At 62.8% G+C, this 22,805-nt stretch overlaps 3 protein-coding genes across 4 annotated transcripts; all 3 read left to right on the top strand.

Annotated features, from left to right (window-relative positions):
- The first annotated feature begins 3,306 nt into the window (after positions 1 to 3,306).
- On the top strand, positions 3,307 to 4,771 carry LOC142019721 (GDP-D-glucose phosphorylase 1-like). The gene has a single exon (XM_075006932.1). It carries the CDS (start codon positions 3,427 to 3,429, stop codon positions 4,408 to 4,410), a length of 984 nt encoding a protein of 327 aa, XP_074863033.1. The 5' UTR covers positions 3,307 to 3,426; the 3' UTR covers positions 4,411 to 4,771.
- A 2,548-nt stretch (positions 4,772 to 7,319) lies between these two features.
- On the top strand, positions 7,320 to 9,172 carry NGRN (neugrin, neurite outgrowth associated). 2 transcript variants are annotated; one of them, XM_075007002.1, is made up of 4 exons: positions 7,320 to 7,484; positions 7,739 to 7,849; positions 8,058 to 8,518; positions 8,778 to 9,172. In XM_075007002.1, exons 1-4 carry the CDS (start codon positions 7,360 to 7,362, stop codon positions 8,897 to 8,899), a joined length of 819 nt encoding a protein of 272 aa, XP_074863103.1. In that variant the 5' UTR covers positions 7,320 to 7,359; the 3' UTR covers positions 8,900 to 9,172. The 2 variants fall into 2 exon arrangements, with proteins under 2 accessions (XP_074863103.1, XP_074863102.1); XM_075007001.1 differs by having other exon boundaries at positions 7,326 to 7,484; positions 8,058 to 8,918.
- Positions 9,173 to 9,385: 213 nt separating this feature from the next.
- Positions 9,386 to 14,732, top strand: CIB1 (calcium and integrin binding 1). The gene is made up of 7 exons (XM_075007003.1): positions 9,386 to 9,509; positions 10,465 to 10,499; positions 11,819 to 11,921; positions 12,323 to 12,476; positions 12,846 to 12,964; positions 13,050 to 13,138; positions 14,087 to 14,732. Exons 1-7 carry the CDS (start codon positions 9,459 to 9,461, stop codon positions 14,106 to 14,108), a joined length of 573 nt encoding a protein of 190 aa, XP_074863104.1. The 5' UTR covers positions 9,386 to 9,458; the 3' UTR covers positions 14,109 to 14,732.
- The last annotated feature ends 8,073 nt before the right edge of the window (positions 14,733 to 22,805 follow it).

Below are 22,805 nucleotides of genomic sequence, written 5' to 3'. Positions count from 1 at the left end.
CCAATGCCGATATCTCTTTTGAGATGAGACCACATCTGTACGCCGCATTCAAGCTGTGGGCGTACCATGGTTTTATATAAAGGCAATAAGATATTTCCAGTCTTATTCTCTATCCCTTTTTAAATGATTCCTAACATCCTGTTTGCTTTTTTGACTGCCACCGCACACTGCGTGAATGTTTTCAGAGAACTATCCACGATGACTCCAAGCCCTCTTTCCTGGTAGATGTAGCTAAGTTAGCCCCCATCGTATTGTATACATAGTTGGTGGGGTTTGATGGGGTGCATACAGGTAGTGGGCTGGGGTCATGCGGCCCAGCCCCTGGTGCCCACAGAGCGGTAGGGCAGTGTGGTGCAGCAGTGCACAGGGACCAGGTAGCAGTTTCCCTCTGAGATGAAGCCTCTTTGTGCTCTTGCTCCCCACCCTGGTGTGCTCCCTGGCATGAGCGTGAAGCCACTTCCATTCCCCACAGAGCTGCGTGGGCTGCGGGAGGAGAGGGCCATCCGCACAGTGCTCTGCTTCCCAGGCCATGCTGGCGCTGCCATCACCTGGGTGGAGGCGGCTACCCAGCAGCCAAGGGAGACGCACGTGAAGCTCCAAGGGCCTCCACACAGTTGGAGGTTTTAAGGCTGGGAGGCACATTTGCTTGGCTTCTGTGTACCGTGCCTTGAGCTGGGGCAGAACTGCCTCACCCCCGATGGGGAAACCCTGGCGCCTCCGTCCCCCAGCAGTGATTCCCATGTGTCGACAGGCAAACCCCTTCCAGCACCGAATCTGCCAGGTGTTCTCCACCTCGGAGGATGGGGATGGCAGCATGTCCTTCGAAGACTTCCTTGACATGCTGAGCGTTTTCTGCGACTCGGCCACGGCAGATGTCAAATCCCACTATGCCTTCCGCATCTTCGGTAGAGATCAGCCAGGCCTGGGGCCACTGCTCTGCTCCACCCGTCCCTGTGCACAGAAGGTTCCTGGGGGGCTTGTGGCACCCGGAGCTCACTCTCAGGGAGGAGTCGCTTGGGGAGCCTGCTGTTCAGGGGGACATGGCCAACTGCGGCCTGGGGTGCTGGGAACAGGGGGTGGAGTTAGCCAGGGAAGGGCTCCGGGTCAGGTCAGGTGGGTCTGACCTTCCCATCTGCCATCTGAGGGGAAGTGGCTGCCAGCTCCAAGGCTGGGCACCAGGAGGAAGGAGCTGGAAGGACCTATGCTGGATATTCCAGGAGAGTGCAGCAGAGACCCGGGGGAGTGGCCAAGGCCTGGTCCCTGCACTTCCAGGTCAGGTTTGAGAGGGAGTCTGTGGGGGAAGGAGCTCTGCAGCTGCTGAGTTTGGCCTGGGGAGCCCTGCGGCCTGTCTGGGTTCAGGTCTCCAGTCGGCTGCATGTTGGGAGGCCAGCCCGTCCTCTCCTGGTTTGCAACACCTGGGAAGACGCGTCCGAGTGAGGCAAGCAGGGTGCCAATGAGAGTTGCTCCCAGAGGCGGGGGAGGCCTCCTCCCCCGTACGGCTGAGAAGACTGCAGCCCTCTGGCCTGGCAGGTGGTCACCAGCTCCAGGCTCACCAAGAGCTGTGCAGCTCCAGGGTGGGCTCTGAGGTGGGGAAGAACCTGCAGGAGTCTCCGTGCCGCCGCTGAGCCCACCCCTCTGTGGGAAATCTGGGGCGGGGGGAAGGAAGGAGAGCGAAGGAACAAACAGCCAGCACCGCACACCTGTGAGGGGACTGGATTGTTCTGCTGGATGTGGAAGCCATTTAATGCGTCCATAGTATCTACTGAGACCAAGTATGGGGTCGGGGTCCAGTGAAAGCTGAGGGTGCCCTGAATCTACGTGTGCTACTCACGTGCCTGTATCACGTTGGTGGGCGGAGTTACAGATTTTAGCGCTGTCGCGGGATTAGAAACGTTTTCGTGCCGAGAGTCACAACAGGAGGTGTGATTTCCCCAGCAGCCCAGCCAGGGTGATGGGCTGCACAAAGGCTCAGACAGCCACACACATCTCAGGGACGTGGGACTCCTCTCCTGGGACGCACCCCATGGCGGCAGCCCACAGTAGCCCACCCGGGTCAGGTCACCCTGACCCTCCAGCGCCTGATGGAGCAAACTATAAAATGGGCCTAGAGCGTCCATTTTGGTTCCTGCTCCCGCTCCATGTTCCAGCCTGCAGGCTCCAGCTCGCCTGATCTCCAGTTCTCAGCAATTGTCTATGTATCCTGGACACCCCCCCAGGGGCTGGACTTTCAGAGATTTCCAAGACTCAGCACAGAACAGGGCTGGCTGCAGCAATGGCTGTAAGGCGGGTTTGCAGAGTTTGGCTGTAACCATTCTCTGCAACCTGCTCTTTCTTCCGTTGTTAATGAGCCTTTAGAGCCATGTCTACACGTGCACGCTACTTCGAAGTAGCGGCACTAACTTCGAAATAGCACCCGTCACGGCTACACACGTCGGGCGCTATTTCGAAGTTAACTTCGACATTAGGCGGCGAGACGTCGAAGTCACTATCCTCATCAGGAGATGGGGCTAGCACCCTACTTCGACGTTCAACGTCGAAGTAGGGACCGTGTAGTCATTGCGCGTCCCGCAACTTCGAAATAGCGGGGTCTGCCATGGCGGCCATCAGCTGAGGGGTTGAGAGACGCTCTCTCTCCAGCCCCTGCGGGGCTCTGTGGTCACCGTGTGCAGCAGCCCTTAGCCCAGGGCTTCTGGCTGCTGCTGCTGCAGCTGGGGATCCATGCTGCATGTACAGGGTCTGCAACCAGTTGTCGGCTCTGTGGATCTTGTGTTGTTTAGCGCAACTGTGTCTGGGAGGGGCCCTTTAAGGGAGTGGCTTGCTGTTGAGTCCGCCCTGTGACCCTGTCTGCAGCTGTGCGTGGCACCCTTATTTCGATGTGTGCTACTTTGGCGTGTAGACGTTCCCTCGCAGCGCCTATTTCGATGTGGTGCTGCCCAACGTCGAAGTTGAACATCGACGTTGCCAGCCCTGGAGGATGTGAAGACGTTATTCATCGAAATAGCCTATTTCGATGTTGCTACATCAAAATAAGCTATTTCGATGTAGGCTTCACGTGTAGACGTAGCCTAGGTGTCCAGAGCTGCAGGGGTGGCACACGAGGTGGTTTGGGTGAGTGCCAAGTGTTATGTCTTTGTCTGTTTCAGCTCAGCTGGAAACGCGGCCTGCCGAGGAGCCCTGACCACGTGCTGCTGCTCATCTAACATGGCAGCGTCCCTGGGTGACAGCCAAGGCCTTCGTGAACCACTAGGTTTGCCCTCCTTGGGGCAGCCAGAGAACGCTGCTGCCTCCTGCCAGGAGGAGTTTGTTTATGGTGAAGAGGATTTTGTTTGGGGTGGGGTTGGCTGGTGGAGGAGCAGGTCGAGGGGGCCAGCGCACTGCTCCGTGTCTCGCTTTGACAGAGCTTTGCAGTCCAGCTGGGCGGAGAGGATGGAGCTGGGGCTGTTCAGGTACCACCTGGGGGAGCTGCAGACCCGTATCGTGCCTGGGAAAGTTGGGTTTGTGGCCCAGCTGAACATCCAGCGGGGGCTGGAGAGGAGGAGGCCACAGGCCATCCAGAGCGTAAGGCAGCCCTTTGACGCCCAGCAATTCCATTTCAATAAGATCAACCCCAGGGAAATCCTCTTCCGTATGGCCAGGAGCCCTGCTCTCCCCTGTCCCAGCAGGGAGCCCTCTCCGTGCCCAAGGACCCCGCCGGAGTCCGAAGACCCCAGGAGCCCAGGTCGCGTCCTTGTGGTGATTAACGTCAGCCCCTTGGAGTTTGGACATGTGCTCTTTATTCCAGAGCCCGCTCTGTGCCTGCCTCAGGTTCTCACCCAGCCGCTGCTACAGCTGGGGCTGGAGTCGGTTCTCCTCAGTGCCCACCCTGGCTTCCGGGTTGGGTTTAACAGCCTGGGCGCCTTCACCTCAGTCAACCACTTGCACCTCCATGGCTTTTATCTGGATTGGGAGCTCCTGATTGAGACAGCCCCAGGTGAACCCCTGTGCCCCACGCTCAACTTCCACTTCCTGCGGGAGGTCCCGGCCCCAGGGTTCCTGTTCTACAGCGAGGGGCAGGGGCTGGCAGCCCTGGCGCGCAGCGTCTGCCGGGTCACTGACTACCTGGTGGACAAAGAGATTGCACACAACGTGTTTGTGACCCAGGGAACTGCTCCTGGAGGGGCAGCCCCTGCGCAGGCCCCCTCCGGGCTCCGGGTGCTCATCTGGGCCAGGAGGTCCTGCTTTGGCATCAAGGAGGAAACTGCATTTAATGTGGCACTTTGTGAGCTGGCTGGGCACCTGCCCATCAAAAATGCCCAAGACTTCCAGAGTCTCACAGAGAGGGCAGCTATTCACATCATCCAGCAGTACCTCCTCCCTGAGCCGCAGCTCGCGCAGCTCCGCAGCCAGCTAGTGACGCTGCTGACGGAGTAACCTCGCGGGCACGCGGCGGCGCGCTCTCGGTCCAGTCTCACTTGGACGTGCGTTGTACCGGCTGTCGAACAGTTCACTCGGGCAGCCGGGAGCGACTCGGGATGTGTCCCCAGGGTCTGAGATGGAGGCCGCCTTCATGTTTGAACCACTGCCCTGCGGGCACGGCTGAGCACGCTGCCTGCCATGCCATCCTGGGCAAGCAGGGAAGGACGCTCGCTCCCTGTGGCAGGCTTGTCCTTCCCTCACGTGCTCCTGTGAGCTCAGGTGGGCTCTGTGGTGTGCTGGGAGTGGGGAATATAACTGATCTAGTTCCCAATTGAGGGGTCAGCTTGTTCCTGGTGAATACAGCCCATAAGCTCCCACAGCATCACCCTGTGTCCTGTCTGTTCTTTCCAATAGCACGTGGTCAAGGGCCTCTTTGATCAGCAATGGGCCCACGTCCCAGTGGCCTCCTTCTCTTCCCCAGGGCAGCTGCCAACATTTACCAGTCAGAGCTGTTCACTTCATTCCAGCGTTTGTGCCACCGTGCCAGGCACCCTAGCAACATCATAGAGAGTCCTGCAGGACCCTACAACTTTAGTTGTAGCTAAATAAACCCCCATCATATTGCATGTATAGTTGTTTTTTTTTTCCAATTTTTTCTTTACTTTACATTTATCCACGTGATATTATATTTGTATTTTGTTACCCAGTCAACTGGTTTGGTGAGATCTTTTTGAGGTTCTTCACAGTCTGCTTTAGGTCTGTACTATCCTGAGCAGTTTGGTATTGTCTTATTACAGCTTTATACTGTTTTACAGCTTCCTGCTACTCTGTCCTGACTGTGACCCTGTTGCATTGTTCCCTAGAAAGGCCTGGCTGGGGGAAGAACTGTCTCATTCCTCCCTCCTGGGCCTAGATGGCATTGGCCACTTAGCAAGGAAACCTGCAGGCCTATAGGATAGCTAGTTCAGGGCTCTGACCTGTGTGGTCTGGCTGCAGGGAGCAGCATCTGAGGGCCAAAACAAACCAGCTGCTTGTTTGTTCGACTAATTCCCCTCATTCCCTCACTGGGAGTGGAGGGTGTAAGCACATCACAGGAGCTACACCACTCAGACAGGGCCTGAGACCCACCAGGGTTGCTCAGACCCACAATCCAGGCTCCTGTCTCCAAAAGTGACTAGCATCAGATGCTTGAGAAGGCGATGAGCCTCCGAGCAGGCAGATGTAGGGCAATCTGCCCCTTGGTACATCTAAGCCTAAACCCTGGTGTGATGGGGTTCAGGGGTCCCCATGCACTGCACCCTGGCTGCAGGCAGGAGTGACTCTCATTCAGCAGGTAGAACAGGAAGTTTATTAGGCGTCAGAGGTCCAGTTTCTTACAGAAGAGTCAGTGCAGCAATCAGAGACAGTCATTCCAACCCGTCCTGGGGAGAGGAGCCCGAGGGGAGCTCCTATGGGATGTAGCTTCCCCCCTTGCCAGGCTGGCTGCCTTCCAGCTCCCTCTCCCCTCCGCCTCTAACTGCCACCTCCGATTCAAACCCACCTCGGCTCCTCCCTCCTTTGTTCAAGGCAGAGGTGTTACCTGCCAGCCTAGGTCACAGCCCCAGGGTCATCCTTAGCCACTGGAGCTGCTCTGCTTGTCTCACACAGCCTGAGTCTCACACATGCACTCCCCCCACTCCATCACACCTGGTCGCTCAAGTTTCTTTTAAATCGCAGCCGTGAAGACAAGGTTTAATCTCCCTGCCCCAAGACTTCATTGTCCTAATGGGCCACTGGGCGGGGGGCAGGTTTCCTTTGCCGGGGTTTGAGCTGCCCCCGGCTGTGTGAAGAGGAACAGGCACCCTCCAGCGCCCTGCTCTACCCCAGTCCCAACTCCACACTTTCACCCGTGCCCTCTCCTCTCTCTGCTCTAGGGCCAGAATCCCAGTCTGCCCAAGCAGGTTCCAGAGGACAGTTTCTCCAGAGGCCTAAATGCTTCTGGGACCCTCTGCAGAGCCCCGGGGATTTCCCTACCTCCCTGCCGGGGGGACCCTCTGCAGAGCCCCGGGGATTTCCCTGCCTCCCTGCCGGGGGGACCCTCTGCAGAGCCCCGGGGATTTCCCTACCTCCCTGCCGGGGGGAACCTCCGCAGAGCCCCGGGGATTTCCCTGCCGGGGGGACCCTCTGCAGAGCCCCGGGGATTTCCCTACCTCCCTGCCGGGGGGACCCTCCGCAGAGCCCCGGGGATTTCCCTGCCGGGGGGACCCTCTGCAGAGCCCCGGGGATTTCCCTACCTCCCTGCCGGGGGGACACTCCGCAGAGCCCCGGGGATTTCCCTACCACCCTGCCGGGGGGACCCTCCGCAGAGCCCCGGGGATTTCCCTACCACCCTGCCGGGGGGACCCTCCGCAGAGCCCCGGGGATTTCCCTGCCGGGGGGACCCTCTGCAGAGCCCCGGGGATTTCCCTACCTCCCTGCCGGGGGGACACTCCGCAGAGCCCCGGGGATTTCCCTACCACCCTGCCGGGGGGACCCTCCGCAGAGCCCCGGGGATTTCCCTGCCTCCCTGCCGGGGGGACCCTCTGCAGAGCCCCGGGGATTTCCCTACCACCCTGCCGGGGGGACCCTCTGCAGAGCCCCGGGGATTTCCCTACCTCCCTGCCGGGGGGACCCTCCGCAGAGCCCCGGGGATTTCCCTACCTCCCTGCCGGGGGGACCCTCCGCAGAGCCCCGGGGATTTCCCTGCCGGGGGGACCCTCTGCAGAGCCCCGGGGATTTCCCTACCTCCCTGCCGGGGGGACCCTCCGCAGAGCCCCGGGGATTTCCCTGCCTCCCTGCCGGGGGGACCCTCCGCAGAGCCCCTCCCCGTCAGCGCCCTCCCCCACCCGCAGCGCGCGCTCCCGCCCACCGGATTCCCTCTCCCCGGGCTGCCCTAGGCCCCGCCCCGAGCCTCGTTCTCGTGAGAGCCCGGTGCTCGCGCCGCTCATGGCGGGGCTGCTGCTGCTCCGGGCGCTGCGCGCTGCGGGCCTGGGCCGCCTGCTGGGCCGGGGCGCGGCGGGGCGGCCGGGGCCGTGGGACCCCGGGGAAGCCGCGCTGCAGGAGGCGGAGAGGTGATGGGGGGCCCGGGGCGGGGACCTGGTGGGGGGCAGGGCGGAGGTGATGGGGGGCCCGGGGCGGGGACCTGGTGGGGGGCAGGGCGGGGATGTGGGGGCAGCACAGGGAGGGGCTGGGAGCAGGGCACAGGGCGGGGGGTAGCACAGGGCGGGGGCACGGGAGCAGGTTGGGGGCATAGTGGGAGGGCTGGGGCAGTATCAGGGTGGAGGTCCTGAGCGCCCTCAGTCCCTCATTTCCTTATCCCTCCCAGGGTGCTGCAGCGGCAGAGGAGGGTGATGCTGCTGCGGAAGCTGCGGAGGGAGATGGAGCCTCCGGGCCCCCCGCCACGCAGCCTGAGCTGGCAGGCCATGGAGCAGATCCGGTGAGCAAGGGTGTGGCTGGCAGCCCTGCACTGGAGCCTGAGCTGAACTTGCTCTGGGCAGTGCTCCCACTGTGGGCTGCCGGGAGGGACTTACTCCAGCTCCTGGAGCAGCGCTGTCTGTCCACCGTGAGCCCAGCGAGGCTGAAGCTGGGGCATCCAGGCTCTGGACCAGCCTTGACTCTGCCTCTGCTGCTTCCTCTTCTGGCAGGTATCTCAGGAACACCTTCCCAGAAGAATGGCCTGTGGCCCGTCTGGCCCAAGGCTTCTGTGTCAGCGTGGATGTCATCCAGAGGGTGCTGAGGAGCAAGTTCTGCCCCCCGCTGGATCGAAGGGCAAAGCAGGATGCAAAGGTGCTGGGTGAGGACAGGAGCCCAGAGCAGCAAGTTGGCCCATACTGGGGACTGGCCATCTCGACAGGCGGTGTAGCTCAGCAGCTGCTACCGGCCAGGGCCAAGGACGTGCCCCAGTCTGGAGCTCCCATTGCGCCTGGGGGCAGGTCCAGCAGCTCAACCCCCCAGAGAAATCGGCACCTCTGGGGAGCTGGGGAGAGGCAGAACAGCAGGAAATGCCAACTGGAGCCTCTTCAGGCAGAAAGAGCCAAGCCGGAGGCTCGGGCAGAAGCCACCTGCATGAGAAACTCTTTGCCAGGAGATGTGGACAGCTGGGATGGTGAGGTCCTGAGAGAGGAAGAGCTGGAGGAGCTGGCAGCAGAAGGCTTGGACACCAGTGCCAAAGTGGTGCAGAGAGGGCAGGAATATTTTGACAGCAATGGGAATTTCTTGTACAGGATCCCAGCTAGCCCATCCTGCGGGGAAGGGGAGGGAACCCCCCAGAGCCCCTTTCCCCCCTCTGATGCCAAAGCTGGTAGTGAAAGGAGTGCATAGGATGTGCAGTTGGCCCATGATGCTGTCCTTTCTGCCCCCTCCAGGCAGGCTCGCTTTCCCTGGGGATGCTGGAGAGCTGCACGGAGTACAGGGTTTGCCATACACTGACTTGTGTCCTGCTGTGCCCGGCTGGGTCCCTGGAGAACCTGGGAATACATGTCTTTGATTGTCTCCTTTGGGCACCCATTTGAACTACCACGGCCCTGTGGAAGCTGGCGTGGGAAGATGAGTGTGACTGGAATTGCCGGGGAGGTGCGGGCAGCCAAGGAGCAGAGGAGCCTTGGTGCAAAGGGTCAGGACGAGGGGGCGTCGGCAGGGGTGCGCTGAACTCGTCTGTGCAGGGCGAGGTTCCCAGGGGTCCCCCGCAGCCCTGGGCGCAGCCCTCGTGTCCTGCTGTGTTCTTGGCGCTCACAGGAACAATAAAACACCAGGGAGTCCCGCTGCCTCTTGGCACTGGCTCGCCGCGTGCGCGCGAGTGCGCGCGTGTCCGGTGTGTGCGCGCGCCCTGGCTGGTCTGTGCAGGGCGGGGCTCCAGCCCCGGGAGCACAGGTGGGGGCGGCTGTGGCTCGGCCGGGCTCCGGCTGCAGTCCGGGCACACAGCAAGCGGGGCGGGGGGAGGGGCAGAGCTCCCGGCGTGCCCCGCGCGGGGGGAGGCGGGGGGAGCTCCCGGCGTGCGGCCCTTTAAGCGGCGGGCGCTGCCCGGAAGCGGAGACGTGTGTCCCGCCATGGGGGGGTCGGGCAGCCGGCTCCCGCGGGACGTGCTGAGCGAGTACCAGGTACCCCCCCGACCGGCTCATTCCCCCCGCCCCGAGCGCCTCCGGCCCGGCTCAGCCCCCCGCCGTCCCGTCCCGTCCCGTCCCCGCCCCGAGCGCCCCCGACCGGCTCATCCCCCCCCCGCCGTCCCGTCCCGTCCCGTCCCCGCCCCGAGCGCCCCCGGCCCGGCTCATCCCCCCGCCCCGAGCGCCCCCGGCCCGGCTCATCCCCCCCCGCCGTGCCGTCCCGTCCCGTCCCCGCCCCGAGCGCCCCCGGCCCGGCTCATACCCCCACGCCGGGCCCGTCCACGCCCCGCCCCGAGCGCCCCCGGGCCGGCTCATCCCCCCACGCCGGGCCCGTCCCCGCCCCGCCCCGAGCGCCCCCGACCGGCTCAGCCCCCCGCCGTCCCGCCCCGCCCCGCCCCGCCCCGAGCGCCCCCGCTGGTCCCGCCCCCGACCGGCCTCACCCCGCTCTGAGCGCCCCCGACCGGCTCATCCCCCCGCCCCGAGCGCCCCCGGGCCGGCTCAGCCCCCCGCCGTCCCGTCCCGAGCGCCCCCGACCGGCTCATCCCCCCGCCGTCCCGTCCCGTCCCGTCCCCGCCCCGAGCGCCCCCGACCGGCTCATCCCCCCGCCGTCCCGTCCCGTCCCGTCCCCGCCCCGAGCGCCCCCGACCGGCTCATCCCCCCCGCCGGGCCCGTCCCCGCCCCGAGCGCCCCCGCTGGTCCCGCCCCCGACCGGCTCATCCCCCCTGCCGGGCCCGTCCCCGACCGGCTCAGCCCGAGCGCCCCGGACCGGCTGACCCCTTCCTGAGCACCTCGTTGCCCCCACCGGCCATGTCTGTGCTGACCTGCTCCCCCCATGAACACTGCGCCCTGGCCCTGCTGAGGCCCCCCCAAGCTGTGGGTAGCCCGGGCGGCTCTGAGACCCCCTGGGCCCTGGCCCTGGGCGTGCGGGTGACTTGCCTGCTCTTTCTCCCAGGAGCTGACCTTTCTGACCAAGCAGGAGATCTTGCTGTGAGTATTCCTGGGGCACTCACAGGGCGAGCCAGCTCTGCCAGCGGCGGGCAGGGCAGGGCAGGGCAATGCGACAGGTCCAGTGCTGGCCCTGGCCCTTGGAGCCCCAGCCCCCACCCCTGAATTGCACGGAGAAGGTGCCAGAGCTCAGGGGGGAGGGGCTGCCTGGAGCTGACCCTGACCCTGACCCAGACCCAGACCCAGATGCGCCTCTGCTGGGCGGAGCTGCACAGTGGAGCCCCAGCCGGCTGGCCTCTGCGAGGTCACCTGGTGAGGTGAGAGGCCCCCAATTCGGACAGTGCTGCCCTGCTGCCTCCCAGACGGTGGCACGGCCCCACAGGCGGTCACCTCCCTCCGGTCTGCGGTTCCCTGGCCGGGCCCGTCCTGGGAGTGCAAGCGCTTCGGTCCTTTGCCGTTGCTGGTGTTTGGCAGCGGTTGTACAGCACCCTGGGGTGGGTGCAGGTAGCTACAGTAGTGGGCTGGGGTCATGCAGCTTAGCTCCTGGTGCCCACAGAGCCGTGGGGCAGTGTGGTGCAGCAGTGGGCAGGGACCAGGTAGCAGTGCCCCTCTGAGCTGGAGCCTCTTCCTGCTCCCCACCCTGGCGCGCTCCCTGGCACGAGGAACTTGGAGCCGAGCAGAGAGCACTGTGCACAGGACTTTGCCTCAGGGCGTGGTGGCTTCTGGGTGGTTCCAGCTGCTGCGCTGCCCGGCGTCTGACTTCAACTGCCTGTGGGGCTGTCGGTCAAGGCCTGCCCTACGGGTGCTGTGACAGTCCATGAGCTCAGCATGGGGCCCTGCCTAGTGCTGCTTTGCTGCCTGGGAAGCTGTCGGCACAAACCTACCCTAGCCTGGATGCTGGGGGCACCCTGGATGAGAGCAGGAGATGCCGTGTGCGCCCTGCCCGGACAGCTGTTCCTGAAGTGGCCTGCAGGGATGTCCCCTGCTGCTACTGGCTGGGTGAACTTTCCTGGCTGCCCCAGCGCACTGTGACCTCTGCAGCCAGCCCCAGAGGAGGTGGGGAACAGAGCAGCCTGCCCGGGCTAGTGCCTAGGGCATAGTGTGTGTGGGCGCTGGCTCTGGAAGCGGCTGTGGATGCTGTGTGGCTGTAGAATGCAGAGGAGAGCTGGCCTGGCCCGGCCTGGCAGGGGACAGTTGGCTAAGGGTGTTTCAGGCTCAGCCGGGGGAGTGTGCTCCACAGGGTATGGAACAAGTCACCCTGGGGAGCATTACCCCCGTCCCAGCAGGGCCCCAGCTGCGCTCAGCAGCCTGGCCCGATGCCAGAAGCTCTGCCATGCTCCAGTTGCTCCCCTCTCCCACAGAGCCCACAAACGATTCAGCGAGCTGCTGCCCAAGGAGCAGAGGGACAATGTCCTGCAGGCAAGAGTCCCCAAGAGCAAGATGCTGACGCTGCCTGAGCTGCGGGTATGGTGCACACCCCTGCTCCTGCTCCCCCAACACAGGGCTGGTGTGGGGAGCCCAGTCCCTCGGAGTGGCTCACTCCACCGAGCGGTCTACAGCCGTGAAGCCACTTCCGTTCCCCACAGAGCTGCATGGGCTGCGGGAGGAGAGGGCCATCCGCACAGTGCTCTGCTTCCCAGGCCATGCTGGCGCTGCCATCACCTGGGTGGAGGCGGCTACCCAGCAGCCAAGGGAGACGCACGTGAAGCTCCAAGGGCCTCCACACAGTTGGAGGTTTTAAGGCTGGGAGGCACATTTGCTTGGCTTCTGTGTACCCTGCCTTGAGCTGGGGCAGAACTGCCTCACCCCCGATGGGGAAACCCTGGCGCCTCCGTCCCCCAGCAGTGATTCCCATGTGTCGACAGGCAAACCCCTTCCAGCACCGAATCTGCCAGGTCTTCTCCACCTCGGAGGATGGGGATGGCAGCATGTCCTTCGAAGACTTCCTTGACATGCTGAGCGTTTTCTGCGACTCGGCCACGGCAGATGTCAAATCCCACTATGCCTTCCGCATCTTCGGTAGAGATCAGCCAGGCCTGGGGCCACTGCTCTGCTCCACCCGTCCCTGTGCACAGAAGGTTCCTGGGGGGCTTGTGGCACCCGGAGCTCACTCTCAGGGAGGAGTCGCTTGGGGAGCCTGCTGTTCAGGGGGACATGGCCAACTGTGGCCTGAGGTGCTGGGAACAGGGGGTGGAGTTAGCCAGCCCTACCCCAGCGAAGGGGTCCGGGAACAGGCTGCAAGGCCTCCAGGGCAAGCCTAAGGCCCAGCTGTGAACCACCTCTCTAGAAACTCTGCACTGGTGACTGTGTGGGGCAAGGCCATCACCGTGGCAACAGGGTCTCATGGGCAGATGTCTCTGATGCTAACCTGGCCATTCTCCCCCAAAGATTTTGATGATGATGGGACCCTGGACAGGAAGGACCTGGAGCAGCTGGTGAACTGCCTGACGGGGGTAGGAGAGGAGACCAGGCTGAGTGAGGCTGAGATGGAGCAGCTTATCCAGAATGTGAGTGCCACGAACCCTGCCGTGGGGCTGGCCGGGAGGGCTGCCCGAGCAGGCTCTGAGGGCTGGCGTCTCCCTTCCCTGACAGATCCTGGAGGAGTCGGACATCGACAAGGACGGGACCATCAACCTCTCGGAGTTTCAGCACGTCATTTCCCGCTCCCCGGACTTCGCCAGGTACCTGCCCTCACCAGGGCCCACAGCCTCCAACCCAGCAAGTCGGGGCGGGAGGGGGCTGCTGAGCTGTGTGCACAGAGCTTCCAGCTGGCGAGTCTCCTGACAGGGAAGAAACCTTTGCCCATCTAGCCCTGTCTGAGGAACCACTCTGGAAAGCACCGGCCATGCAGGTCAGAGGGCTCCTGACTCAGAGGGGGCTCAGCTGTGATGCAGCAGAGCCCTGATGCTCCACTCCCTTGGCCGGTCTCAAGCCCCGTGGGCCGCGTACTGGAGGGGAGCACAGACGCTGCCTCCCTAAGGAGCTCGCAGGCAGACGGGAGCCGCCGTGGGCTGCCGCTGGGGCAGGGGGTGATGACTCTCACAGGGTGGCTGTATCAGAGCAGGGAGTAGAACTGGCGTCTCCAAATCCCAGGCGAGAGCTGGCACCACAGGCCTGTCCTTCCCGCCTCACAAGCCGAACAAGTGCCACCCACCTGCAGCAGGTGGCTGGAGGCACAGGGCAGCTGGAGAACCCAACTCTGCTAGTCCTGAGCCTCGTGCGCCAGCCAGCCCTTCTGGCCCCCTTCCTGCATGACTCGACTCTGCTCACTTGAGGGGAGCTGCCTGAGTCTGCTCAGGGGGCTGGGGCCATTTTCAACACCAGCTGCACTCTGGCTGGGGCTGCCACGTCCCTTCGGCGTTCCCCTCAGGCCATGTTTCATGCTCCCGAGGGCTGCCTCAGGCCCCCAGCACTCACTGCCTTGTGGGGGACAGGGCCCAGCCCTGCAGGCCCTGCAAGCTGCTCCCTGCAGCGTAGCATGAGGCTAGGCCAGCACTCACTGCCTTGTGGGGGGTGGGGCCCAGCCCTCGGCACTCACTGCCTTGTGGGGGGTGGGGCCCGGCCCTGGAGGCCTCGCGAGCGCCCTGCAGCGCATCATGAGACTAGGCCAGGCACTGGGTCTCTTTCAGCTCCTTCAAGATTGTGCTGTGACGGGCCGTGTCCGTGCTGTGGAGGCATCCTGCGGTCGTGCCAGGGCCCTCTCTTCCTAGCAGCTCCACCTCTGCAGGGGGCCAGGACCCTCCCCTGCCGGCAGGCCCTTGCAGTCTGTGGCTCTTGGCACCCTCTTTCCACAGTGCCCTCTGGCCTCTCCGGTCCAGCCTGCTGTGCTTTCCACGGGAGGCAGGGCACCCCCATACTTTATCCGCTTACTACTATGCAAACCAGGTCCAGGTCTAGTTCTCTGGGCCTGAGCTGGCCACCCTGAGCAGCCGAGGGGAACTGCTGGGTGCCTGCAATAATCCAGGGCTCACCCTCCTGAGCCTCTTTGTGCCTTCCCCTAGCACCCTGGCAGCTAGGACTCCAGGAAGGAGCCCCCAGGGCTGCCGGGGGCCTGGCTGACACACAGCTGCCCTTGGCTGGCTCCCTCGCTTGGGCCAAGAGTCTGGTGAAAGCAGGTAGCAAAATGGGCTTGTTTTACTATGCAATAATGAAATGGCAGCTGAAAATGCTGCAGCCCAGCTGGTTTCCGTAGCTTCTCTGGCCTGGGGCCCATCTCCTGGCTGTAGGATCACACAGAGGGGTGTCCTGGCACAGCTTGGCAAGGCCTGTGCCATTCACAGAGGGGGCAGCAAGCAGGGCCACAGCTGAGAACTTGGAATTTAAAGCTTCCACCTGTGCCACTTCCACTCTGCCCTCACCTGCCCCAGGAGCGAGCGTCTCTGACCCGCTCCCCTCTTCCCAAAGCAGCAGCTCTTTCCTGGCCTGCAGGGAGGCTGATGGCCACCTCGCACAAGGCTCCGCTCATGTCCAGCCTGGGCTTGCAGCCAAGAATTTCCCTTTCTCCCTTTCCTTATGACTCCTAGGGCAGCTGACTGCTCCCTGCTGCGCTGGGGCCAGGCCCCTCTAGCAAAGGGGGTGCCCTCGATCCTGCACAGAGAGTGAATAAAGAGCTGGAGTTTTACCCGTGGGCTGGCCCTGGTGTGTGGGTGTGCAGTGAACTGGCTGGCATTGCCCCCCCCCCCCCCCCCCCCCCCCCCCACCACGGACAAATGTCACCTGGGCCATGGCTTGGGCAGCCTACAGCAAACTACATACTCCACCTGGCCTGGGGCCCACTGGCTGTGGAAGGGCAGCTGCTGCCTTCTCTGCTCACTGGAGAGCCGGGGCCTAGCCCTCCCTCCCCAGCTGGTCCTGGCTGCTGTTAGAGCTCCCCCCCACGTGCCTTGGGGAGCAGCCCCCCACCTTGGACTAGCAGTGTGAGCCTTCCCCCTGACCTGGGAGAGGTTGTCTCCGGTCTGAGGCCTAAGGCTGAGTTGTGGAGCAGTTGAGAGCCTGGTGCCTGCCAGCTGGGAGGAGAATTCAGCAGGACGTGGGTCTGGGGCTGCAGAGGAATTTCCCCTAGGGTTAGCCAGCACTGCAGAGAGGTATCACCCCTCATGGCAAGGGTTTCACCTGGAGCAGGGATGGGAGAGACCTGGCCCAAAGCCGGGTGCCCAGTGACAGTGCTGTGAGAGCTGTGCTTGCCTGGGGGTGGGAGGGGTGGGGGGCTAGCAAGGGCCAGGACTGGGTGAGGGCCTGGCTGGGCCCAACACCAGCTAGCACGGGTGTAAAATCCAGCATCTGGGTCAGCCCTGCTGAACCGAGTTACCCAGGCCCAGCAGCTGCCTTTGAGCTCAGTTCCAAGCTCCGTGGCTCTGCTGCTGGCACAGCTTGCGCCATCTCCCTGGCCGAATAGCGGTAAGGCCTTGTCCTGAGCCATGCGGCCAGGCCCGACACCTGTCTGTGGCTGCAACGTCGCAGAGCTCAGCTGGCAGCCAGAGGGCTCAGCCGCGCGTTCCAGCGCAGTGCCATTGACCAGTGCTATGCCCGGCTGGTCAGCGTTCTGTGCAGGGGCCTGGGCACCGCTGTTGGCCGTTGGGCTGCAAAAGCTCCTTTGCTCTCAGGGGGTGGCTGCAGAGTGCAGCAGGGGGCTGGGTGTAAAGCTGCCCAGGACGGGCTGGGAGGGCCGGAGACGTCCCCGGTCGCTGGGCAGGGCTGGGCAGTTTCACTGTGTGAACTGGGGTCATGGAGGCAGCTCAGCTGCCAGACCCCCACCCTGCACAGGCCCTGGAGCCCTGATCCTGCCTGGCCAGCCAGACCCGCTCCTTGCCAGCTGGGGCACTTGGTGCTAGAGCCCCACAGGGGGACAGCAGGAGCTGTGTGCAGTGGATGGTGACTGCTAACAGGCATGTAGGGTGTTGCTGCAGGTGGCTCTGTCCCTGGTAACCCCCCACAGCGGGTGAGGTGATGGCTGAGACCCAGCGGGGTGGGGGTGGGGGCAGACACCTCTTTGGCCAGGGGTTCCCCTGAGCCCTAGGGTGGGGGCATGGTGGGCACCCCTGGAGCTTGTGAATGTTGGGTGGGTAACTTCCTGCGCACCTGCAGCCCCTGGGTCAGGTCTGTAGCACACATGAACCCAACCCCACCCTGGGTGTGTTTCCAGCTCACCAGGCCCTGGGCACAGGCCCCAGCTAATGGACTGCAGGGGCTACCCCTAACCCCTGCACCAAAGCAGGGGGTAGTGTTTGCGGCTGTAAGCACCACAGGAGCAGTGCTACAGCCCAACTTGCTGCATGCAATGTTGTCAAGGGCCAGGCCACAACCTGGGGCTTCTGGGCTGGCGGCAAGGCCCTGGGCACTCAGCAGCTGTGGGAACAGGCAGCGTTCCTAGGCCCTGGCAGCCAGGAGAGCAAGGCCCCAGGGTTGCTACAGCTACAGCCTGGCTGGGTGGGCGTCCTCTGTGGCAGAGCCAGCAGCCCATGCTTGCTCCTGCCCCTTCTCTACAGGCCAGCCGGGGGGCACAGCCTGCCCAGAGCCCCGTGGGGGCTGTGTCCTCCACCTGGGGTTTGCCACTGGCACCTCTGCTCCTGCACTGATGTGCAGCTAGGCATCCCCTCCCCATGTGCACACGGCCCTGTCCATCGCAGCAGCAATGCGGAAACTGAGGCACGTGGGCCCATACAAAGGGTCCCCCTGCGGCATAGCTACTTAATCAGCAGGCTGGGCAAAGGTCGGCCCTGAGGGTCACGCTCCGGCACCACTCGCCTTAGCTGTGACCCAGGGGCTCAGGTTCACCGGCAGGGCTCTGCAGCTCTCAGCGTGTGGTGGCAGGTGCTCCCCAGTGCAGCCTGGCACTGCCGTGGGCCTTGGCCTGCTGTGCCTGCAGCAGTGGCAGCCCCCTCAGCCCCACCGCAGCTTGGGCTGGAGCAGGCTCCCTGCACGCCCCTGACCAGCAAGGGCAGCTGCCCAGCTCTTGCATGGCCACCCCAGAAGCAGTTTACAGCCTGGCTGGCGTTTCCTCGGAGCAATCAAAGGGCGCTGGCAGTAGGGTGCCCCCAAAGCCACAGAAGTGCAGCACTGCACCAGCTTGAGGCCCAGGCAGTCCCAGCCGTAGGAGTGCGTGGGTTCCAATTCCCAGAGCGCAGCCTCGGCTCTGGGGCTGTGCTGAGCCAGAGGTCCTGCAGGCCTGTATCTGGTTGCAGCCTGGTCCTGGTCCTGGTCCTAGTCCTGCCCATCGGGTGGCAGTGCCCAAGGCACAGGGACAGCACATGCATATGGAGACACAGGGACTTTATATAAAAAAAACAACAGATAACTCACTTCTGTGCAAGGCCCTCTGCAAACAGCATGGGAACACAGTGCCAGGGCCCCGAGGGTGTCGCTGCGGTGTGCATCGGGGCTTCCTTTCACACTCGCCAGTAACTGCGCCTCGAGCACAGCCCATGCCTGTGATTGGGGGGGGGGGGGGGGGTGCATGTGTGAGACTCAGGCTGGATGTGCGAGACAAGCAGAGCAGCTCCCAGCAGCAAAGGATGACCCTGGGGCTATAACCCAGGCTGGCAGGTAACACCTCTGCCCTAAATAAAGAGGAGGGAGGAACCGAGCTGGGTTTGAATCGGAGGGGGCAGTTAGAAGCTGGAGGGGACAGGGAGCTGGAAGTCAGCCAGCCTGGTGGGGGGGGGGAGCTACACCCCAGAGGGGCTCCCCTCGGGCTCCTCTCCCCAGGACGGGTTGGAATGACTTTCTCTGATTGCTGCACTGACTCTTCTGTGAGAAACTGGGCATCTGTCACCTAATAAGCTTCCTATTCTACCCGTTGAGTGAGAGTCACTCCTGCCTGCGTCCAGAGTGCAGTGCAAGGGGACCCCTGAACCCCTCACACTGGTGTCAAAAGTGGGATGCACTGCACCCACGGATGAGCGACCAGTGGTGGCTGACTGAGCGCAGGAGAAGGAAGGAGCCTCACAAGAGCTGGAGCGGCCAGAGGTGGAACAGAGAGATGCCTGCAGCTGCTGCTGGTGAGTGGATACCCCAGGAGACAGTGGGGAGATGGCTTATACCCAACTCCTGAAGGCAGAGCTAGCGGGGCTGTGCAGAGAGAGGGGCCTGACAGTGGGGAAGGTGACCAAGGCCCAGCTGATTGCCCAGCTGGAAGAGAAGGACCGAGCTGGGGGGGCGGGGGCCAGAGCCTGTCCCAGCAGGAAGTGGCCAGTCACCCCTGGGAAGCGTTTCAGAGTCTCAGACAGGAGCGGGGGCTCAACGCCGTCACACAGATGTGGTGCCCACCAGGTCGCGCTCAGCTAGCGGTGGTCCATTGCGGGCAGAGTCCCCCACAGCAGAGCTGCGACGGCTGGAGCTCGAGGTGAGATTAAAGGAACTGGAAGCCCAGGAACTGCAGAGGGAACATGAGCACCAGGAACGGGAAAGAGAGCGTGAGCACAAGCGCCAGCTACGAGAGCGGGAGCATGAGTGGCCCATGGCGGAGGCGAGACGCCAAGAGGCCCCAGCTGCGGTAAGCAGGGAGAGGGCTAGGCGGCTTGGGGTGGCCAGTCACTTGGAGACGCGTGTGCTGGCCCAGTGTCAGGACCCAGGGGACATGGACGAGTTCCTTACAGCCTTTCAGCGAGCCTGTGAGCTGCACGAGGTTCCCCCAGCTGAGTGGCTCCGGCACCTCACCCCCTTGCTGGGCCAGAAGGCCGCAGCGGTGCTCAGCCAGCTGGAGGGGCTGCAGCCTGGGGACTATGAACGGTTCAAACAGGCCCTGCTGCATAAGTTCGGGCTGACTCCGGAGATGTACAAGAAGTTCCAGGAGGTGCAGAAGAGGCCAGAGGAAACCTGTGTAGACACAACCGCCCGCCTGAGGCAGTACTACCAGAAGTGGGTGTTCGGGATGGGAGTCCAGTCCGTAGAGGACCTGATTGAGCTGGTGGTCCTGGAGCGATTCTACGAGATGTGCTCACCTGACCTGAGGGTGTGGCTCGTGGACCGGAGACCAAGGGATGCACACAATGCAGGGAAACTGGCAGATGACTTCACAAACAGCCGGGCCATGTTTGAAAGTGAGCCCCACAAAGAGAGGGAGTCCTGGAGAGAGAGAGGGAATCCCGGAGAGACCGGTTCCTGGCTGTACGACAGAAGGGACCACTTCTTGGATGAGCCCAGGAAAGAGGGGCCGGCCACCCACCCCCCCAGAGGGCCAGCCAGAGCCTGGACAGAGCAGCCGGCCCGAGGGACACAACAAGACCCAGGCTGTTATCGCTGTGGGCGAAAGGGGCATAGAGCAGCCCAGTGCCCCAAGCTCCCAGACAGGCTGACCAGGCTAGGGAGTAATGGAGTCAACTGGGTGGAGTCCCAGAAGCCAGAGGGGCTGGTGGCCAAGGCGGGTGGTGCTGACAGGGTGTCCTCGGATTGGGCTAAGCCCACCCCACAAACCAGCTCCTCAGGGCGGAGGGTGGGTGGGCAAATGCTCAGAGATCAGTTTACAGAGTGGGGGCGGCAATGCCTCTGCGGAGCGAGTGTCTCACACCCCTCGAGGTGGATGGGAGAAAGGCCACGGGGTTCTGGGACACAGGCGCTGACGTGACGCTGGCCCGACCCGGGGTGGTGGCACCGGGCTGCATGATACCTGATTCCCACCTGACTGTAACAGGAATTGACGGGATCCCTTTCAAGGTGCCCATGGCGAGGGTGCACCTGAAATGGGGGAAGAAGGAAGGCCCCAAGGAGGGGGGCGTGCACAGCCATTTGCCGGCGGATGTACTAATGGGGGGGGGTGATCTGGAGAACTGGCCAGGTGAATGCCCTCGTGGCCTGGTCTTGACCCATAGCCAAAGAAAACGAGGGGTGCGCTCCCCAGGTTCGAGGGTAGATACACAGCCAAAGTCACAGGAGCCACAGGGGCCAACCCTGAGAGAAAAGGGGCCCCCAAAAAAACCAGGTCTCTCAGGCCAGGGGTGCTGAAGCCAGGCAGGGAAGGGGAAGTGGCGTCTGTCCCTGCCCGAGCGGAAGAGTTCCAGGCAGAGCAGCAGAGAGACCCCTCCTTGCAGAAGCTGAGGGAACTGGCCAGTCTCAGCCCAGCTCCACAGCTGGGGGAGGGCTGCAGGGAGAGATTCCTGTGGCAAAAGGGATTCCTGTACCGGGAATGGGCTCCCAGATGCAAAGCGGAGCCATGGAAGGTCCAGAGGCAACTGGTCATTCCCCAAAATTACCGGCACAGGTTGCTGTACCTAGCCCATGATGTCCCGCTCGCAGGACACTAGAGGATCCACCGCACCAGGGGAAGGTTGTTACAGAACTTTTACTGACCAGGGATCTTTGCAGCTGTCCATCTATATTGCCTGTCCTGCGATCCCTGCCAGAGGGTGGGGAAGACCCGAGACAAGGGGAAAGCTGCCCAGAGGCCACTGCCCATCACAGAGGAGCCTTTCCAGAAAGTGGCTATGGACATAGTGGGCCCCTTCAGCAAGGCAACACGTTCTGGGAAGAAATATATCTTGGTGGTGGTAGATTTTGCCACGCAATACCCAGAAGCAGTGGCCTTGACCTCTGTCGACGCTGACACTGTGGCAGATGCACAGCTGTCCATTTTCAGCAGAGTGGGGTTCCCCAAGGAGGTCCTCACGGATCAGGGGTTCAACTTCATGTCGGCCCTGCCACAAAGCCTGTGGGACAAGTGTGGGGTCTGGCACACCTGGGCCACAGCCTACCACCCGCAGACCCATTAATGGGCTGGTGGAGAGGTTCAATAGGACTCTGAAGCAGATGCTGAGAACCTTCATGACCCAGCACCCCCATGACTGGGAGAAGTACTTACCCCACCTGCTGTTTGCATACAGGGCGGTGCCCCAGGAATCCACGGGGTTCTCCCCGTTTGAGCTGCTGTACAGAAGGAGGGTACAGGGACCCTTGGACTTGCTCAGAAAAGAGTGGGAGGGGACGGCCTCTCCTGAAGGGGAGTCAGTGGTACAGTATGTACTGACCTTCCGGGACAAACTCACCGAGCTCATGGGCCTGGCCAGGGAGAAACTCTCCATGGCCCAAAGGAAGCAAAAGGGAAGATGGCTCAGGACAGAGCGGGAGGTTGAAGACATGCTGGCTCTGGGGGTGATCCAGCCCCTGGGCCTCTCCCGTGGTGTTAGTCCCTAAAAAAGATGGGTCTGTCCAGTTTTGTGTGGACTATCACAAGCTTAACGCCATCACCGTATCGGATGCCTACCCCAGGCCGAGGCCTGATGACCTCTTAAACAACCTCGGGAAGGGGGAAGCCCGTTACCTCACCACCATAGACCTCACCAAGGGGTACTGGCAAGTGCCGTTGGAGGAAGATGCCCAGCTCACGTCGGCTTTCATCACCCCTGTGGGGCTCTACGAGTTCCTGGTCCTGCCCTTCGGCCTCAAGGGGGCACCCGCTACCTTCCAGCGTCTGGTGGACCAGCTACTGAAAGGGATCAAGAGCTTTGCCCCGGCTTACATGGACGACATTTGCATCTTCAGCCAGACGTGGGAGGACCATGTGTCCCAGGTGGACTGACTTCGGAAGGCTGGTCTGACTATCAAGGCAGGGAAGTGCAAGGTGGGAATGGCTGAGGTGACCTACCTGGGCCACAAGGTGGGCAGCGGCTGCTTAAAGCCAGAGCCAGCTAAGGTGGAGGCTGTCACAGATTGGCCAACACCCCAGACTAAGAAGCAGGTCCAGGCCTTCACGGGGATGGCGGGGTACTACCGGAGGTTTGTGCCCCACTTTAGCTCCATCGCAGCCCCCCTCACGGAGCTGTGTAAGAAGGGAAAGCCTGACAAGGTGGTCTGGACCGAGCAGTGCCAAGAGGCCCTCTGCGCGCTGAAGGAGGCTCTGGTCAGGACCCCAGTGCTGGCAAATCCAGACTTCAACAAGCCCTTCCTGGTGTTCACCGATGCCTCAGACGTGGGGCTGGGGGTGGTGCTAATGCAGGTGAATGACAAAGGGGAGAAACACCCCATCGTGTACCTGAGAAAGAAGCTGCTGCCCCAGGAGCAGAACTACGCAGCCATAGAGAAGGAATGTCTGGCCATGGTGTGGGCGCTGGGGAACCTGCAGCCGTACCTGTTTGGACGGCGTTTCACCATGTACACCGATCACTCACCCCTGACCTGGCTGCATCACATGAAAGGGGCCAACGCCAAGCTCCTGCAGTGGGTCTGCTCCTGCAGGACTACGACATGGAGGTGGTCCATGTGAAGGGGAACAACAACACCATAGCTGATGCCCTGTCACGCAGGGAGGGCCCCGAACTTCCCCAGGTCACTGGCTAAGTGACCCCGTTCAGTTCAGTCTGGAAGGGGGGAGAGATGTGATGGAGTGGGGGGAGTGCAAGTGTAAGTCAGGCTGGACGT

This window comes from Carettochelys insculpta, chromosome 12, assembly GCF_033958435.1.
Source record: "Carettochelys insculpta isolate YL-2023 chromosome 12, ASM3395843v1, whole genome shotgun sequence".
NCBI classification, from domain to species: domain Eukaryota; kingdom Metazoa; phylum Chordata; order Testudines; family Carettochelyidae; genus Carettochelys; species Carettochelys insculpta.
This window is presented reverse-complemented; position numbering and strand designations above follow the sequence as displayed.

Excerpts from the sequence above, each read along its gene's own strand:
- LOC142019721 (XM_075006932.1), top strand. The coding sequence starts at position 3,427 with ATGGAGCTGGGGCTGTTCAGGTACCACCTGGGGGAGCTGCAGACCCGT.
- NGRN (XM_075007001.1), top strand. The coding sequence starts at position 7,360 with ATGGCGGGGCTGCTGCTGCTCCGGGCGCTGCGCGCTGCGGGCCTGGGC. Across the intron at positions 7,485-7,738 it reads GCGCTGCAGGAGGCGGAGAG|GGTGCTGCAGCGGCAGAGGA; the intron begins GTGATGGGGGGC and ends TATCCCTCCCAG. Across the intron at positions 7,850-8,057 it reads CAGGCCATGGAGCAGATCCG|GTATCTCAGGAACACCTTCC; the intron begins GTGAGCAAGGGT and ends CTCTTCTGGCAG.
- CIB1 (XM_075007003.1), top strand. The coding sequence starts at position 9,459 with ATGGGGGGGTCGGGCAGCCGGCTCCCGCGGGACGTGCTGAGCGAGTAC. Across the intron at positions 12,477-12,845 it reads CTATGCCTTCCGCATCTTCG|ATTTTGATGATGATGGGACC; the intron begins GTAGAGATCAGC and ends TCTCCCCCAAAG. Across the intron at positions 12,965-13,049 it reads TGGAGCAGCTTATCCAGAAT|ATCCTGGAGGAGTCGGACAT; the intron begins GTGAGTGCCACG and ends CTTCCCTGACAG.